Raw genomic sequence first — 14,793 nt, 5'->3', positions numbered from 1 at the left:
TCTTGAGGGAAAAGCATCCTTTTCTAGCCCCAGCTCCAGGAGCATGCCCGCTGCACAGGACCTACCATTCAGGTACTACCCCAGTCCTGGCACTACAAGAAGGTGACGTGCAGAAGTCATTTACACAAGTTAGTCTACCCTATATCCATAGTATATGCACACGACCTTCTCTGCTGGCTTTCTGAGGATTTCTTAGCTAGCTGCTTGATCCCCTTCTGCTAGACAGGTATATGGAGGAAGCTGTAAGGACATCAATAGCTATTTGCCATATCTTCAGGAAGGTGAAACTGCCACAAGCTCAGGATAATCATGGATGGTTCACTACACAGTAACATCTATTAATGTCTTCTCTTTGCATTAAACTTCTACAGCAGCTTTAGCTTTGCATGTCCTGCATGCACACAGAGTCCATCACTGACTGGTATTGCTATTTCTTTTTATGAAAGGTAGCTGAATCACTAAAAGGAGATTACAAATGTTTGCTTCCAAAAAAGGAAGCACAGGCCATAGAAAAAACAGCCCCACAAACACATTCAGATCTAATCCTTCTTTTGTGTGGCTTGACAGACTTGCTTTTAAAGCAGTAGGCATTGAAAGAAAATCGTGGAGCCCTTGATCTAATGGAACTGGGACCTGAAAGTGAGATCTGCATGATCATGCCCTTTTTGAGTTTCTAAAATACTCCTGCTTGACATAAGAAATGGAAGCAAACAAGAGGCCACACAAAATGTAGTGAATTTGGAGGGGATGTTATTTCAGGCTCATGGCCTCCCTTCATAAGGCACTGTTATACAGTCCTTTTCTGACTGAAAGAGCTGGTAAAGTAGTTCTCCCTTAGCCTCCCCTTGCCTGTTCCTACTTTTCAGTTGTGACAGGAAGATGATTCACAGGGCCATGTAGTGAACCAGATCAGGATTAAAAATGCCTTTTTTTGCTTGGAGTTTGGTTGCAGTCAAACTGTTGTGTTAACTCAGTTGAGAAGGTAGCTCAGAGATGGGGCTCGGGGAGGAGAGGCCACTATGGTGACCAGAAGCAGAGTATGTAACCATGACCTAAGTAATGTTTCTCTCTTCTTCAGGCATTCAAAGCTGTGTGGACTTCATCAGCTGTCAAGTAGCTGCCTTCTTTTCAAGTTCCACATACTTTATTTCACTTGATCTCAGACTACTGGGTATCAAGCCAAGTTTCACATAGAAATTTAGGGCATAGATCAAAGGAAATAGGGTGCATCCAACACAGCAGAGAAGAGGAAGACCAGAGGAATGAATTTTTTCTTCTGGAAGCAGAAAACTCCAATTACTGGTTGCAGAACCAGGGCATTCTAGTAGGAACCCTTCTTCGAGACATCTGTGGAAAGAAAGAGCAAGAAAAGACAAAGAAGTGGCTGATGAATTTTTAGGAAGCTATCTAAGGACTAAAAGATCTTAAGGGATGAGTTGCAACATCTTTTTGTCATTGACACTGGCATTTCCAGTTGCATTCAGATTTGGGATGCTGCAAGGAGTGCATATGTGAGGAGTGTATAGAAATGGAATATAAATAGATCCTTTTAACCTTCCTTGGTCTGCACTGAGATTATACCTGGACTAGAAACTGTGCCCACAACTAGTACAGTAGATCCAGCAGTAGGGCTCCAGCCACACCGTCCAAGACTCAAAAGGTAAAGGCGGGGGCTGGGAGAAGGAAGAACTGCCCACTGTAGGAGAAGATCAGGTTTGAGACCATCTAAGGAACCTGAAGGTGCACAAGTCCAGAGTGGGTCCAGAGGAGGTCCTTATGAGAACAGGCTGAGAGAGTTGGTGGTGTTCAGCCTGGAGAAGAGAAGGCTTTGGGGAGACCTTATAGCAGCCTTCCAGTACTTAAAGGGGGTCTACAGGAAAGGTGTGGAGGGGCATTTTGCAAGGGCATGTAGTGATAGGATGAGGGGTAATGGATTTAAACTGAAAGAGGGTAGATTTAGATTAGATATAAGGAAGAAATTCTTTACTGTGAGGGTGGTGAGGGACTGGAACAGGTTGCCCAGAGCAGTTGTGGCTGCCCCCTCCCTGGCAGTGTTCAAGGCCAGGTTGGACGGGGCTTTGAGCAACCTGGTCTAGTGGAAGGTGTCCCTGCCCATGGCAGGGGGGTGGGACTAGGTGATCTTTAAGGTCCCTTCCAACCCAAACCATTCTGTGATTCTATGATTCTATGATCCCCATTTAACCTGCAGTCCAAGAACATGATGGAATTAAATACAGAGCAGAGGTGGGCTGTTTGCTTGCTTACCACCAGTCCTCTGTTCTGTTTCAGCTGTTACCACCTTGGAGGCCTGATAACACTAACCTGAACTGCAAGGGAAAACATATTCTCTTGCTGCGCGATCATCTGTAGAAACAAAAGAAAGGGTGGTAAGCTGCAGAACTGCATGGTAGGGTAATGCCAAGCTTCTTTCTCTTTAACACAACCATCCCACTATCTTAACTTTTTACTCTTCACACTATGAATGCAGGAACAGAAAAATGTCTACAGCAGGTCTGTCTCCCCAGCATGTCTCCCATACAGCTGTAAAAGACCCTCTTATGCATTGTGATACCTTCTAATGCAAGGAAAGTTTTGTAAATAGAGAACCGTTCAGTAGCATGTCCTGATAGCCTTGCTTTTTTACTGACAATTAGTATTTTCATGTCAGATAACAATTTTTAGATTGTATGTACTAAGCACAAAAATTCTTGTACGGGATGGAATAACAAAGAAAGAGCATATTAGGTGACAATATTTAGCTTTGTAAAGGCTGGATTAAGAAGTCTCCTCCTCTTCTTGACATCATGTGGAAGGGGAAACAAGAATAGAATTCAGTATACAACATATAGGCCTGTGGTGCTGCTTTCTAAAGCTCCAGTGGTAGTTTTCCCATTTTGTTCTCAAATTCTTTTTAAAAAAATAATTCTTAATGTTCCATCTGCTTTTTTGGCTCATACTGATCACTGAATAATCAGAGACACTCAAAATGACTCCAAGATCTCTCTTCTGTGTGCTGATAGTTCATTTAGAGCTTTAAAGGGTAAGAAATTATTTTCCTATTACCCTCTGAGACATGGCAGCACCCAATGGATGGTAGGATTATTACACTATACGTGAAAAGCATAGAACTAAATTCTGCCTCCTGGTGGATCAGGGTGGCAGTATGTAACACTGATTTTAAATAAATGTCTAGTATTTTCAAGAGAGCTAAGGAGCTGGAGAAGACATGGTAAACTGACAGAGAAACTTTCTTTCCACAGAGATGTAGCTTGAAGCTAGAGGAAGTCAAAAAGCAGTCATTTTGAACACATGCACAACACAACATAATCATAGTGCCAGGCAGTCTCATCTCAATAACAGAAAAGCAAGTGATTCTGCTAGCTGAATGTGGAAGTTTTGTACAGAGGAAACCCAGGCTTGGAGTTGCAGGAGGAAGTGCACCGGAATAAGGGAGATAAGGGAATAAGGGGCATAGAACTGTGTCTGAGTGGTGGTACTCTGTAACTGTTTGTCTATGTCAGTGAAATCTCACCCGGTTTGTAGTAGTCGTAGACATGCACTGTTGCTGCTTTCAGATTCTGCACTTCGACATCTTGTTCCACTGAGATGTTAAGCTTCAGAGAAGTTTCACCCAGCTGGAGAGAAGAAGTGAGCAGAAATGCACTGGCCGTCTCAAAGTCACCTACATACCAACTTTATTCCCTCTGCATCAGAGATTTCTTTCTCTATCTTTCCAGGTTCTTCCACCCTCTTCCTCTTTTTGACAAAATTTTATCCTGCTTGACCAGCCTAGAGATTTGTATTCCTGATGTCTGAGAGTCCCAGTGCAAAATACTGCAGTTGCTACTACTTGAATGGGCAGCTACCTGTGGTCTTCCTCTTACCTCTTCCAAGTAGACTGTGACTTTGTCTGGTTTTATCTCTGTCTTTTTCACCAGGGGTATCTTCTCCAGCTGTATAGAAAAACAAGAGATGAGCCTGGTTAGCATCAGCTCATTGGCCTTCCCTGTTGTCTCAAAACAAGTTTGGTATTTGTTGGTAAACCACAGTTGACGAAAGCACTTAGCCTAGTCAGGAGAAGGTCTGTTCCCCAGCTATAATGTCCCATTGAACTCTATGGGGTGAACATCACTCTATGGAGTACCCCTACAGATGGCACTGGCAACGGCGAAGTGTCTCAGTGCACCCCAGATGATTCTAACTAGGTGCTTCTCAGCTCCTCTCCAATGTCTTACTGCATATGTGATCCTCACTACTGAACATGAAAAACTGCACAATCAGTTCTGCAAGTTGAAAGTTGCCTTGTGAAATAGCCCACTACATCTGCACTTGCTTAGTTTAGTTAATGTGTAGCAAGACAAGTACCTACCATTCTCTAGCAGTTCTTAGATGTTTGGGTATTTCTGGCTGAACTACCTCTGGAAAATAGATTTTCGTCTCTTCAGGGAAGGCCAGAGGAAAATGTCTTACCTCTTCCAGAGAACTCCTCACAGGAATGAACCCTGACAGCATCTCCACCTCCACCAGGGCCATGTTACTGGTCCCACGGGCCCCTACGTAACTGAAAAAAGGCACGAGAGAAGCACATTAGATGTGGAAGGCATCACAGAATTTCTAGGAGATACTAATGAACAGTTCCAAACTCTGGCCTGTTCTACAGTGATGTGAAAGCTCAACAGCATGTCTAACTGATGGGAGAAAGGGACAAAAAATCGCCCCCATCTACTTGCTCAACATGGAGACAGATTGTGCAGCAAATGTGTTATCATTAATCTTCGTGCTGCCCTCTCCAACAGGTGGAAGTGATCTTTGATGTTACAGGTTAAGACATGCAATGCTGGCATTGTTCTCTTTCAGGACAGTAGGGCATGGAGAATATGGACCAAGATGCTCATCCTAGACAGATGCAGGCAAGTGTAATAAGGATAGGGATAACTCCAAACAGGAGTTTCTGCTGTCAGGTTCCAGCAGAGGTTCACACTGCAGGAGAATGCACCTCAGGGCTGGTTCATCCCAGGCTGCCAAATGTCTCCCATGGGGGGAACTCTGACTCTTGGGAATGTTGCCATCTCAGCTGCTACTGCTCTGGGGGCTGCTGAGCTCTGCTCCATGCTGGCTGAGATAGTTGCTGTGGTTCTGCAAGCCAGTGCCAGTGCGTTCCCATGCTTCTCTGGGCCTTAATTCTCATTTCACAATGTCTTTGGGATCTATGGAGAAGAAGAGTCTTCCCCTGTGTTTTTGTTTCCACAGACAGGAGGTTTTTATGGGGTTCTGAACATACTACTGAGGCTCCAACTTCTTTCCACTGAAGAAAGAGCCTCAAGGGATCTCATACCTGACAGACACATGGATGTCAATCTCTTTCCTGACACCTTCACATTCTCGTGGTACTGTTTCCACATCCAGAACAAAAACGTCTTCTGTTTTTGGTGGTGGGGTGTTATAGTACAAAGTGGTCTGGTGGGGGAGAAAACATCTCTGTAAAGTGCCCCGGAGGTTCCCCGTATGAGCTAAAGAACTACCTGTGCCTCCAGCTTTTAACAGATTGGTAACCAGTGGCTAACACAGTTGGCCCCAACTGTGCTTTCTGTTCATACATGTGCTGTTTAGCACAGTGTCAGATACCTCTGCCAAATGTAACCCTTAACATGGAGGCTCAGCTATCTGTGATCCAGGGCCTCATCCAGTACAATATTGTCTCAGTCTTACTGAAAAAAAAATATTAAGGTGTGAGCAAGTACATTAGCTAAAACCCTGCCCACAAGGGAGAAAGAAACTGTTACCTGTTGACATGATAATAGTTACTAGTTCTAGGTCTCAAGAGGAAAATACTGACAAAATAAATATAAAACCCTTAAGAAAGAAAGAAAGAGCAAAGAATCAGAAGAGGACAACTCAGCAAGAGGGATGATCACACTCCTCCAAAGAGCAGCATAGGCCAGTCTTCCTCTACCTGTCTGGTGACTGTCTGGCCAGCCAGTACTCATCAGGTGTCTTATGCTTAATGACTATATTCAAGTGTAGCCAAGTAGTATGAGTCCTAGTTACCTCCTACATGCATTAACAATAAGTAATTGTTGTGTCCTATTTTCTATACACTGCTTGTAGATTCTCTGTGAGCATCATAAGAGATGGCTGAACAGAAGTGACCCAGTGAAGGAAGTTTTCACAGGGAATGACTTGAGTTCTTCGCTACTTGAATGGCTCATAAGCAGACCACTATCAAAGCTGCTAGAAAAATAAGATGTATTCTCCTGATGGACCAGTTGTGTTGGTGTACTGGGATAAGTAGACCTTGGTCACTCCTCATCTCTGCATGTGGTAACAACCCAAAAAATATTATATCAGAAGATAAACAGTGCTCAACTCCTGAAGCAGTGACATCAGCAACATATGTTCGATACAGAAGCAGGTACTGTTCTCTATCTCATCATTCCTGACTTCAGATTTACTGATCTCTTAACAGTGACATGGCTCTGTAGCAAAGCTGAGACATTTCTGAGAAGAAGATACCATAGATGGTTGCAATAAAACCATATCAGCAGAGTATACCTGAGCTCCTTCAAGCTTGACATGATTCTGCCTAGAAAGCCAAATTCTATTCAGAATTTGGGGCTATAGTGCCTGCTTAGAGCCAAACCTGAATAGTCAGTGGCAAAATCTGACAGTTCCGTTCCTTATATATGCTCACCTGTACATAAACACAGCCACTGCCAGTCGCCTGCACTGTGTATATCCCTGGGACTGCAGGGAGAGATGCCTGGTGCAGGACCAACTTGTTCTTCGTGTGCACATGGAACTCCAGTGGAGAAGTCTCCTTGCTTTTCACGGTCACCTTTACGTCTCTGATTTCCTGAGGAATCAGGGCTGCATACTGAGCGAGGGCCTGCAGGCTAACAACTGTGTCCTAAAGGTAGAGAGTCACTTTACTGTGGAGCTGTGCAGTACAAGATCCAGCACACTAGATCAGGCACTGCAGGAAGAACCACACTCCTCATGGCCCTGATTCACACTCTGACACAAGCAGGTTCCATGCCACTAAGTGCATAGGTAGGGCCTATGCCACAGGCAGCAGGATGACTTCTGTTACCTGGAAAGGGTGGCTTCTGAGCCCTGGGGTTAGCAGTCCCAGGCCCTGGGTAATCCCAATTACACCACACAGAAAAAGTTTCCCATGGCATTCCCCTTCCCATCAGGGGTCACGTATGCCTGTCTGCAAAGGATGGATCTCGAGTGATATGCACATGAGAGATGCGCGCATCACTCCAGGCACAGTAACTCTCTCCTTCCCACATGACTTTCCTTGGTTTGTTACCTGTGTGGAAGCAAATCCGCCAAAGGCATTTCTTTGGCTACTGAGCCAGTGCACGAGCTTGCTCACTGAGGCTTCATTGGGTGCCAAGTCTGGTTTGGAGACATGAGCCAGGAGGATGTAGGCTACTGTCTCAATCAAAGAAGAAGATTCTTCACTACTAGAATGGGATGTCAGGAGCTCTGCTGATGGGGGAAGAAACATGGAAGAGAAGAACAGTAGATCTCTGTGAACATCAGCTTCTCCAGCCCTGGCACCCTTTGAGGACTGGCAGTTTCCTATAGACCCTCAGAAATGCATGTGCCTTTCTGGTGCACCTCAGAGCACAGAAGCCAATCCCTCCTGTTGTTTTTGTACTCTGAAGGGCCAGCCACCTATGATAGGCTCCATTTCTTCCTTGGAAAGCACATAGAGTTCCAGGTCCCAAATCCTCAACCAGTTCCTCTAGGAAACAGTTCCCCTAGAAACTAACTGACTCTGAACAGAGGCTTTTTGTTTAAAGTACAGTCCTAGTCTTATTCAGCTCTGTGTATATTCAAAGCTATGTCCCCAAGCTACAGGATTTTTGCTGTTCCTGCATTTACCTAGGATAGTCTAACAGAGCTCTCTGTGCTGAAAATCTTTAGGACTCATTTCAAGTCAGTTGTATCTATTGTACAAGAATCATTCACTCTTTGAGGGATAATTGATGGCAGGCTATTAGGGGAGCAAGAATATCCAACTTATTTTGTTGGCATCCTCACTGCAATATATAGGCAAGGACAATTTAAGCTAGAGCTGGGCTCCCACCTATTGTCCAAGCCCACAGGCACTGAATGCATCTGAGTCTAGTTGAATGTTTTGCTGTAGGGGGCTAAACCAAAACTCAGCTAAGAATTTGGCTTAATTGTGCCAGTGTAGACATCTTCTGCAATGGTACAAATTTGAAAACCTGAAATGCTTTTAAATTCAAAGTCAGTTTTCAGAACAAACCTTCACTTTTGAAAGAAGAATCACAAAATCACTTGTTTGCAGAAAACCAGCATAAAGACTTTAGAATTTAGCTCAGGAATTCTATGGACTGGTGTTACTTCATTATCTTTATCACAATGGAAGATTTCTGCATGAGGATTTTGTGATTTGTTACTTCCAAGGTGACATAAGCAGAACAGTTTTTTCATGAACTAGTAGAAAGGTGTCTTGGAGCTGCAAATGACCTACAGGTTAACCTTGATTCTTTAAAAATAACCAAACTCCTGTTTGAGATCCAGCTGTAATCCTGTTAGTGAGGCTAACAGAATCCCAGCCACCAGGACAAGGAAGATGTCTCTAGCCAGCAGAAAATAATCCTCTGGGGCAGAGATTCTTCAACAGGTAAACTGCCCGCAGCTGGTATTCACATCCTTAGACTCAGTTGGCAGAACACAGACACATTTAAAAATGTAGCACAACACTTTTTCCTCACATTGCTCTTGCCAAGTCATTGCTAACTACTATCAGTGGAAGCAAGAGCCAAAGAAAACTACCACAGTTAGTAGTGCTCCATGCCTTAGGACCTTAAGGAGACATTTTCCAAAGTGCCTGCTAATTTCGAAGCATCAGACTGACTGGACACCACTAAGGATGTTCTCCAGTCATTTGATCCATATATACTTTCTCAGAGGCAGCTCTGAAAATGTATTGCACTCAGTGTGGCAATTCTACTTCTGCCAGTTCACCCACTAGCCACCCTGCGAAGCCAGCTGAGCGGCTTGAGTGGCTGTGCAGTGAACTGCACTGGCAGCTGGTCAGGCTGAAAAATCCTCTCTTCCTTTTTTCCTCTGGGTTATTTTTCAGTCCCCAGTGTAGTTCACCATACTGCCAGATGAACAGATGTGGAAAAGAACTTACTTAAGTCAAATCAGGTAATATTGTTACCAACTGTTCAACCATAGGCTTAGGTGCTTTGAAATCCCCACCTGGCATCCTCATTCAGGATAGAAATCCATTTTTTTTTTCCACATTAAAGAGACAAAAGGAAGAACCAAGCTCAGCAACACAACAAAAAAGGTTCATCCACCAAGGGCCCTGAGCAGCAAAGGGGAAGCAGTTAGAAGGTTTGAATTCTGCAAGTAAATGCCCTGACCAGAAGCTGGATAGACATGGTGAGGCAAGTTTCCTCTGCAAGACCTCTTACTATGTATGAAATGCTGAAGAATGATGGGAGCACCACAGCACAAGCGAGTACTTTGACCATACAAATTAAGTATGGATCACCTTTGCTGCTTTTGATTAGAAATTGGTTCCTGGGTAAAATAGAGACTTCCACAGCTTCAATAAATTACCATTTTCTGACACAAAAGCTGATCTGAGAATAGTTAAATTTCCCAAACCACTGCAATTAAATCCTGTAGATATCAAGCCTTAAACACAGTCATTATCTCTAGAACCCGAAATCTTCTAAACAGCAACAACCTACCAGTTTCCTTCTCTAGCATATCCAGGAGCTGCTCTCTCATCTCCATGTCCTTGGTCAGTGTGAAGACATAAGCCATCAAGGCCTTGACATAAAGGTTTGTCTTATCAAGTGATACATTCTTGAGGCAATGCAAGGCATTATCCAGCATGGTGTCCTGAGAAAGGAATCCAAACCCAGTGATTTTCCTCTGACTGCTTTCTGTTGTGAAAATCTATCCCCAACCCTCAAGTATCCCAGCTACATCCTTGATGTATTTCAGTGCTAGCATCTCTTTCAGAGGAATGTGAACTAGTGAACTGGAGTGTGGAATGTGAACTAGAGTGGACAAAGCATTACTCACTGTGGGTTGAAAACAAAGATGTGACTGGACATATCACTGTAACGGGGGATTGTTAATACACTGGAGAATACAGCTGTAAGAAGTGTCTGGTAATGTGCTGGCTCAGAACTGTCAGACCTACATTCTGTGGATCTCAGCTCCCGAGGGGGTACAGCATTGTTTTCAGAACTGTAAGGCTGGAATATCAGCCCATTGTGGCTACAATATTCTAAACTTGGCTTGAAGATCACTGCTTTTATTTCAGGTCTGAAGGAGGGAGGGTTGCATACCCAAAAGATGGTCTGTTTTCTTCTCCTTTAGCTATATTGGTCAGTTTAATAAAAACTATTGCCTTTCTCTGTAAGTCCAGAGCCATTTTCAGAGACAATTGTTTCCCCTGAAATCAGCTGGGAATTGCAGATGGTCTGCTTTGCTGCAAATCAGGCCATTTATATTAAGAACTCCTTACCAAGTTAAAAATTTTCTGTTGAGCTTATTCTGTATGAAGGTGGGACATGACAGAACCTTTCACCAGCTCAAGCTGGGTACTCCCTGAAACCACAGACGTGAGCAGGAATGAAGGGTGGAACACGCTCCCAAGCCCTGCAAGAGCTCGGTTGTGACTTACATTCTTCTCCAGATGGAGCTCTACCAGTGCAGCAGTAATATAGGCTGTTAATGAGATTGTATCATCCACACCACCCTGCAAGTCACACAGACAAACATCAGAAAGAGACAAAACCAACCATTGTTTGCCTGTCATTGTGTAGCCACTGAAACTGCCTATGGATGGCATATCTGAGAGAGTACAGCAGCATGCCTCTGGGAATTCTTGGACATGTGGGGACCAAAGGAAAGCACTCCAGGCTCACTTACTGAATATCATGAAAATCTGGTGTTGAGAGCAGCCTCAGAGCTATACAGCCTAGGCGTGCCTTCTCATAGAAGGACATGAAGCAAACTGTTAAGCTATTTATTTTATTAAATATGTTACAATTGGACACTTGAACAAAGTTTTTATGATGCAGGTTTTGCACACAAGAAAAAACACAAGTTTACATACAATTCACCTGACTGTGAGAAGCTACAGGCTAATATGGGTAAACAGGCTTGCAGGGAACTTCTTTTCCCATTAGAGAATATTCATTCTTGGGGAAGTTCTGCTTGCATCCTCAGACTACATCTAAAATGAGCGGGGAAATTTGGGCTAAGATGCTGAAAAGCATCATTCACATTGAATAGCAGAAACTTTGAAGTGTAAGGGGAGTGGGGGGGCAAAAGCTACTCAAAAAAGTGTTGCCATACTGCATGCACACTGTTTGGCACTTGAGCACTAGGGCATGTTCACCAAGAGTTTGGTGCATTTCCAGCTACACTGCAGGGGTCATTCTGGGCATGCCAGACTTCAGGAGAAGTCATACTTTTGGGGCAGTGGAGGGACAACTGTGTCTTCAGATAATCCCATATTAGAGCACAGTCAGGCCTATCTGGAGAGTATTGTGCGTCATAAGGCATGACAGGAGGGAGAATCCAGACAGGGTGTTCTAGGCAAGCACTAAGATATAAAAATATTCCTCCCTGTGCCCTTGAAGTATATTGACACAATTAGTTATGATGCCTTTTGGCTAGAGTGAAAATGAAGAAAACCTAGCAGAGATTAAAACCTCACATGGAGGAAATGCCTGCTGTTTTAGGCCATGCTTTTTCATGCTGCTCTGAGAAGCTGCCTTGGCCACACTAGGCCATGGGAACATTGCTTTGTGCTATTGTGCAGAGCTGAAGATCCTGGGGAAGCAACCCTATGCCCCACACTGTGTTCCTCCCGCTCACACTCCCATGTCTGGCAGCCATACCTTTAAGTCATTGTTGAAGAGTTTCCCCACACTCTGGAAGCAGCCACTGGGCAGCTGGTGCTTCTGCAGCCAGAGCAGAGCGCTGTGCACATGATTTTTATCGATGTAAATGTGAGAGCTGGCTTGTCCAAAGGACCTGGCTACAAAAGCTGTCAGCCTGTGAGCAGAGCACAAAGGAATCCCATGTCACAGCCAGGAGTTGAACCAGCAAGGACAATAGGTTTGGGATGACAGTACCAACTCTGGTCACTCACCACGTGTTGCTCTGGTTGTCAGCTTTCCCAAAGGCACTGTAGGAGCCATCATCGTGTTTGAAGAACAACTGACGCTGGTAACCTATGAAGATGGGTGCCAGGACATGACTCTCAGTGTGAGGGCCTGTAGCATCTCAAACTGTATCCTTGCTGTGGGAAGAAGGCTTCACAGCAAGAGACCTCACCAGGCCCTACAGTCAGAGACACTGAGACAAACCTACCACTGCACAATTCCCCCTGCATCCCACAGCATCAGCATGGCAAGAAGCTGTTACACAGCATCACTGAAGGGCGCTGTGTGGCTGCTCTACATTACTGGAGCTGTTAGGAGCAAGTATTGTGGGTATCTGCCCTGTTGGCTCACAGTACGGTGACGTGCTCAGCTGCCTTGTGTCCCATGCCCCAGGGAACCCTCATGGGCACCTTGCTGTGAATAAAAAGAGCTGTAGGAGTGAGGAGGAAGGCTTTTCCTAGAGACGCTCAATATGCTGTTTTTCAGCACTTCTGTTAGCCCTGTTGGGTCTCAAGAAGGTAGTTTTTATGGGATGGACAGAAAGTGACAAGGCCATGCCTTTAAGCTTTGAGGGCAGAATGCTGTCTGCAACTTTTTGCTCTTCCTCCTCCCTCCACACAGCCTCATTGTTTACCCTCCACCTTGCCTCTCTGCTGCTGCCATTCTCTTGGCTAGAGCCCCCTCTTCCAGATGTCTGCCTCAACTTGCAGTACAAGAGAGAAAGGGGGAAGGAAAGGGAGAAAAATCCTATCCATGGGAGGCTGCTGAGCTTGCAGTGTAGCAGGATAAGGAGACTGGCAGGCACATTGCAAAATGAGACCAGACACTGGCACTATATTAAATTCAGATCATATTGGACAGAGCTGACATGCCCCTACAATATGTGTCCTAAAACATGGGGAAGCACTAAGCTACCAAGCTCTTATCTAACCCCAAAGGCCATTCTTTATTCCAGTTAATAGCAGCTGATGCTCTGTTTCCACAAGGGACTTCCACCTGCCTCAGACTGGTAAGGGAACAAACCACAGGCATCACATAATGATGGAAATCATTAATTACCCACACCTTTCTCAAAAAAGCAGGCTTAGTACCTCAATAACAGGCAGAGACAGAAGTCCTCCTTCTTCAGAAAGGTGCTTTTCCTTCCATGAGACATTTCCTTTATTCTCTGCGATACCTTCCTTTGTCACAGCTCTGGCAGTGCTCCCACTCCTGCCCTGCACCTCCCCACCAGACCAGTGCCCCACGCTCTTGATTTACAGCACCTTCGTTTTGCAGCAGAAGGAAGGAGGACGATGTTTACCTGTTCTCAAGAAATTCAGTGCTTTATCTTCAATTTCTGCGTCCAGTTGTTTAGTCTTGTTCAAGTACTGGAGTATGAAGATGTTTGGTGCAAACTGAACCATGTTCTGTTCACCACAGCCAAAGGGCATCTCTAGCAGTCTGTCTAAATTTTGAAGTGCTGGGCCCATGATGTCCCCTTAAGTTTGAGGTGAAGGGGCAGGAGAAAGGAAAAAACACAGACATTCAGCACTGTGAAATGAAAGGACTGCTGCCTTCTCTAAACTCTACTGGGATCCTGGAAAAGAGCCAGCCCCTCATGAACAGAGACAGTTAATATTTCTGCTGACCCTTCCTAGATTAGGCCAGCACAGGAAGGGAAGACAGTGTGGTTCTGGAAGTAGGGGGGGGAATGCAAAGTTTGGGGGGGTCTGAAGAGAGCTGTCATTGCCGAGTAGGTATCAAGGAGGGAAAGAATTACAGAGGCAAACTAGGTGGAAATCTGTAGGGATGGTTTGGTTCACTTAGGTGGATGGCAGTGACAGACGTCAGAGGAGATACCCCATTTTGTGCCTTCTCCTCCAGCCACTTGGGATCACCCAGGATCATTCCTTATGAGAGGAATAAATATCGAAAAAGATTACTTGATGACATTTCCGAGGCCAACGTCACACCCTTTACAGTTTATCTGATGAAGAACTGGGTTGATGCATCATTAAGGCCAAAGCATTGTGCAAGCTTTCCCCACTGGGGACCTAAGAGCAAGGAAAGCCTTTCTCACCAATCACAGAGAAAGTGGCTCGTCCAGATCCCTCCAGCACTTCTGCAGGTAGAGTCAGGGAGAACTCTTCAGAGACAGTGCTATCTGAGGAAGGCAGAACCCAGAAATTTATCCCGTGGAAGAAGTACCACACACAAATGTAACATCCCAAGAAGACCCAGGTGAGGCTCAGTGTGACATTGACTCACAACCAAATGCCTCAATACAGGAAACTTTGCCAAGTAGAAGGCAAACATGGACAAAAAAAATAGTGGTTGTTCTCCCAGGCAGGGATGGTGCCACCAGTGCTTGCTCTCTGACAAATTCCCCCCACCCCTGGGTATTTGCAGGAGCCCTGTCCCTTCCATCCTGTTCCCACAATCAATAGCAGTCAGGGATATTTGTCCCATACCTGCAGCACAGAGAAAGGCATTTTGTGTCTTCTCTTGTAGGACACCTCCTGGCTGCCAGGGGAGAAAGAGTAGTTCAGAGTAGGGAAGGCAGGAAAGGAAGTCACCATGCCTCAGCAGGCCTGTCTGCTTCCAAGAGGAAGGGGCTAAAGTC

The 14,793-nt window shown here is 45.0% G+C and overlaps 1 protein-coding gene across 1 annotated transcript in view; it reads right to left on the bottom strand.

The window, feature by feature from the left end:
* Positions 1–1,122: 1,122 nt before the first annotated feature.
* Positions 1,123–14,793, bottom strand: part of LOC141944172 (alpha-2-macroglobulin-like protein 1) — a 31,860-nt gene continuing 18,189 nt past the window's right edge. The window contains exons 25-39 of the mRNA XM_074870276.1: positions 14,642–14,693; positions 14,251–14,334; positions 13,492–13,668; positions 12,176–12,257; positions 11,922–12,078; positions 10,697–10,771; positions 9,750–9,903; positions 7,316–7,497; positions 6,692–6,907; positions 5,336–5,457; positions 4,471–4,561; positions 3,885–3,953; positions 3,533–3,635; positions 2,323–2,364; positions 1,123–1,347 (exon numbers count right to left, since the gene is read on the bottom strand). Coding sequence (XP_074726377.1) covers positions 1,322–1,347; positions 2,323–2,364; positions 3,533–3,635; positions 3,885–3,953; positions 4,471–4,561; positions 5,336–5,457; positions 6,692–6,907; positions 7,316–7,497; positions 9,750–9,903; positions 10,697–10,771; positions 11,922–12,078; positions 12,176–12,257; positions 13,492–13,668; positions 14,251–14,334; positions 14,642–14,693 — 1,632 coding nt within the window. The 3' untranslated portion in view covers positions 1,123–1,321. The remainder of the gene's footprint in view (positions 1,348–2,322; positions 2,365–3,532; positions 3,636–3,884; positions 3,954–4,470; positions 4,562–5,335; positions 5,458–6,691; positions 6,908–7,315; positions 7,498–9,749; positions 9,904–10,696; positions 10,772–11,921; positions 12,079–12,175; positions 12,258–13,491; positions 13,669–14,250; positions 14,335–14,641; positions 14,694–14,793) is intronic.

Source organism: Strix uralensis, chromosome 5 (assembly GCF_047716275.1).
Source record: "Strix uralensis isolate ZFMK-TIS-50842 chromosome 5, bStrUra1, whole genome shotgun sequence".
Taxonomy (NCBI): domain Eukaryota; kingdom Metazoa; phylum Chordata; class Aves; order Strigiformes; family Strigidae; genus Strix; species Strix uralensis.
Note: the sequence above shows the minus strand (reverse complement) of the source record. Positions and strands in the feature narration are given on the sequence as shown.